Source organism: Sinocyclocheilus anshuiensis, unplaced genomic scaffold (assembly GCF_001515605.1).
Source record: "Sinocyclocheilus anshuiensis isolate Anshui unplaced genomic scaffold, SAMN03320099.WGS_v1.1 scaffold119, whole genome shotgun sequence".
Classification (NCBI taxonomy): domain Eukaryota; kingdom Metazoa; phylum Chordata; class Actinopteri; order Cypriniformes; family Cyprinidae; genus Sinocyclocheilus; species Sinocyclocheilus anshuiensis.
The window spans coordinates 772316-776660 of record NW_015549581.1 but is presented as its reverse complement, the minus strand read 5'-3'; the positions used below and the strand labels follow the sequence as shown (position 1 = coordinate 776660).

The 4345-nt window shown below is 31.7% G+C and overlaps 1 protein-coding gene across 1 annotated transcript in view; it reads left to right on the top strand.

The window, feature by feature from the left end:
* LOC107657744 (matrix metalloproteinase-16-like) overlaps positions 1-4345 on the top strand; it is a 57131-nt gene that overhangs the window by 39456 nt on the left and 13330 nt on the right. Inside the window, exon 6 of the mRNA XM_016445968.1 lies at positions 894-1111. Within this exon, the coding sequence (XP_016301454.1) occupies positions 894-1111 (218 nt within the window). The remainder of the gene's footprint in view (positions 1-893; positions 1112-4345) is intronic.

Genomic DNA, 4345 nt, shown 5'->3' with positions numbered 1-4345 from the left:
TATATATGACAAAACTTGTGTGAGCATTCAAAGCTATAAAGATGGCTGATATACACATGTAATCAGTTTTAAAAATGTTATATTAACACGATATTCATAAACTGAATCGAGGTTAGGCTAATGAAATATATTACTTAAAATTGGTACAATAATTGTAACATATGCTATGATATAAATAAGAGCTAACATAATTTATGAAAAATATTGGGTAAGGGGTATTTATACATTTTATATAAACACAATAATCATAAACTAATATAAAGTTAGGCTAGTAATGACATATATTACTTGGTGAAATAATTGTGATACATATACTACAAAATAAAATTAATTAAAATGTAATTAAATTAAATAAAAATATATAAATAATATGAATTATTTTTATAATATATGATTTATAATAATAATATTTTTTCAATATAATTATTATTTATTTTATTTATTTACTATTATCTTACTTTTTGAATTATTTATTTTATATGTCTTTATAAAAGCGTCAACAGAAATAAAACAAACAAACATAGTACAATGGGTTAGGGACATTTGTATGCAATGCATTTAGCCTCTAAAACCCCTTGCTTTTATAAAATATAATAAAACAGCATCATAATAAAACACAATATTTAAAGAATCATTAAATGTATTATTCCTAAAAATGTATTATTCCGGAAAGTAGTGTAGTGCATTAACTTAACTGTAGGCTGTTTACTATTGCAAAGCTAATGGCACATTAATATTGAATTTAGACTGTATGTATTATGAGACAAGATTTTGCCATTTATGAGGAGGTTTTTGACTACAGTCAACCACCCTTAATTGTGATTTTTAAAAAATCACTAGAAACTGGAAAACATTTGGTGTTTGATAACCCTTATCTCTCTCCCTCTCTTCAGGACCTCCAGATAAACTTCTCCAGCCCACGAGACCTCTACCGACGGTTCCACTGGCCCGCTCGCACCCTCCCGCAGATCCACGCAAAAACGACAGGCAGACGCGACCCCCGCGAATACCGACCGGCGACAAACCAATGCACCCCAACGCCAAGCCAGACATCTGTGACGGCGGCTTCAACACGCTAGCCATCCTCAGGAGGGAGATGTTTGTCTTCAAAGTAAGCCAACAAATGAGACATTCAGTGCCTGTCAGAAATACACAAAACAAACAGATTCATATGTCTTAATTACAATATGAAACGAGCTCATTTCAAACTTATGGTCTCATAACTGCCACTTCAATGCTGTGTTTAGAGCTCTGGCAGCTTCAGCTGACAAACACACACACACACACACACACACACACACACACACATACACGTGGCGGCCGCAGGAAGCGTTTCAGCCAGCGTTACGCCTCCCTGTGTGTGGGTGTTTTCTCTTTGTTCCCTCAGCGCTTGTACTGAAGGAAAGTGACCTATTAGTCAGAGCCAATGAGCTTTTCTTTGCTCGCTGAACCTGAGAGCTGCCTTCAATGAGTCCGTAACCCTCCAGTGTGATAGTTGAGTGTATCAGGGTAGCTGAGCGTTAGCAATCACTGTATGGATGGCAGGGTGCGGATTATAGAGCTCTGACCCTGCTAATGAAAGCTTCAACCTCACCAGTGAGAGAAAGATAAAGGGAAACTCATGGAAAGAAGATAAACTACACGGTTTAGTTCTACTTATAACGTAGGAAACAGCAGTTTTGTGTAATGTTGTGTAATATTATGTAATCAAAAGTTAATCGGAACACACATGGTGCCAAATATATGCTTACATACAAAAGTAGCCATAGCAACAGAAGGCTTCTTAAGTGTTTTTCTCGAGGATCAGTATTGAAATACATTGACAAAGCATTAGTGTTAGTATTATAGGTCTACTGTTAGATTTGCATTTGCTATGGATCTTTAAAAATTCACAAGTAGCGCAAATATTACTTTAAAATACATACATGTATATGCACTACTGAAAGTTTGGGGTCAGTATATACACTGAACAAAATTATAAACGCAACACTTTTGATTTTGCCCCCATTTTTCATGAGCTGAACTCATGAAATCTAAATCTAAATCTGATCTAAGACTTTTTCTATGTACACAAAAGGCCTATTTCTCTCAAATATTGTTCACAAATCTGTCTAAATCTGTGTTATATATATATATATATATATATATACTGTATATATATATATATAAAAAATTTTTTTCATTTTTAAGAAATTTATTATTTTATTTAGCAAAGACACATTACATTGGTCAAAAGTTACAGTAAAAGCATTTAACTTGGAGAAAAAACTCAAACAAATACTGTTGTTTTGAACTCTATTCAAAACAAGTCCAAGAATCCTGAAAAAATTATTCACATTTTCCACAAAAACATTAAGTAGCACAACTGTTTTCAACTTTGATAATAATAAGCAATGTTTCTTGAGCAGCAAATTGGCATATTAGAATAATTTCTGAAGGATCATGTGACACTGAAGACTGGAGTAATGATGCTCAAAATTCAGCTTTGCATTACAGGAATAAATTACATTTTAATATATATTCACATACAAAACAGTTATTTTAAAATGTAATAATATTTCATAATATTACTGTTTATTTAGTGTATTTTACTTTTTTACTGATACTTTTTTATCAAGCAAATGCAGTCTTGATGAGATTAAAGGGGTCATATGATGCGATTTCAATTTTTCCTTCTGTGCTCTCACTTTACACACAGCCAGTGTTTTCTGTATATTTTTCTCTGTGTAAAAATAGATGGAATTCATTTGTCAGACTTTATAGAAAGTGTCTTTTTTCTGAATTCGCCAAACTCATGCTGACGTGTAGATTTATTCCACATGAAGGGGGGTTTTGTTGGGCTCTAATCTTGTCATTTGGTCTCCATTCCCAGTTTCACAGCAGACGCCTCTGGGAAAACAAAATCTATCATGAATGCTGTTACATTTCCTCACTTACCTGTTCAGTCGCTCGCTCTCTCGCATGCTGTAAACTGGAGTAGTCTATCATCACAGCTAGACAATAACACAAACATATTTCTGTGCAGTAAAATGCTTAAAGTCTGCCATCTAAGCTCAGAAGCGTATCCACAGTAATATCAGTGTCAGATCCTCACACTGGCGGCTCACGGTTATGGACGGAAAACCTGTGACTGTTTATTCATGTTAGTCATCGAATTTTTTCTTTAAGACTGGTCATAACTTTAAGTCAGTTACACAGAGATGTAGACGGGTCTATTTTAAATCTGAGAAGTTGACATTGTGGCTATGTTTATGGAACTGGCAACTGATTGGCTGAGAGACGAGGAGAGAGCTAATATATTCATCTGCTGACAACCAATCAGAATTACACAGAGGGACATGTGATCATTAGGGAAAGTATGATATGAGAACAGAATCTTCCAGCCACTTGAAAATATAATTACTAGGACTGTCAATCATGTGAAAAACAATAAAATTAATTACATGATATGCTGATTAATAATCACATTTATTTGCATATCATTATTTGCTGAGACAAGCCAAATGATAATGACACAAATTCACTATTGTGGCAATTAAATATCTGAAAATACCAAACATTTGTTTAGTTTCTGTATTAATACGCACACATACAGTATATATTTTGAAAATATTTACATGTACTTATATGAATAAATTTATATCCATATAATTTATATATTATATATAAATAGATTTAATATATAAACATGACATATTTTTGTATGTATAATGTATACATGCATGCATGTGTGTGTGTGTGTGTGTGTGTGTGTGGGTATTTATACATAATTAATATACACAGTACACACACACACATATATATATATATATATATATATATATATAGGTTTCGAATAATAAAGCTTTTTTTTTCTTGAAAAAAGTCTCTTTTGCACACTAAGGCTGCATTTATTTAATCGGAAAATCTGTAAAATTGATCAATAAAATTGTGAAATATTACAATTTAAAGTAACAGTTTTTTATTTCAATATATTTTAAAATAAAACGTATTTCTGTGATGCAAAGCATTACTCCGGTTTCTGGTGTCACATGATCAGAAATCATTCTAACATGCTGATTTGGTGCTCAATTATCATCAGTTATTATTGGTTCTCAAATATTAATAATGGTTCTTAATATTATTAATGTTGAAAACTTTTATTTTTTTAGTTTTGCTTTTTTTAATGCTTTAGTGACACATTTTTTAAAGATTCGATTTGATGGATACAAAGTAAAATAAAAAATAAAATAAAAAAATTCATACAAATCTTTTGTAAGATTATAAGTGTTTTTACTGTCACATTTGATTAATTTAATGTGTCCTTGATGAATAAAAGCATTCATAATAAAAGTTTTAATTTTTT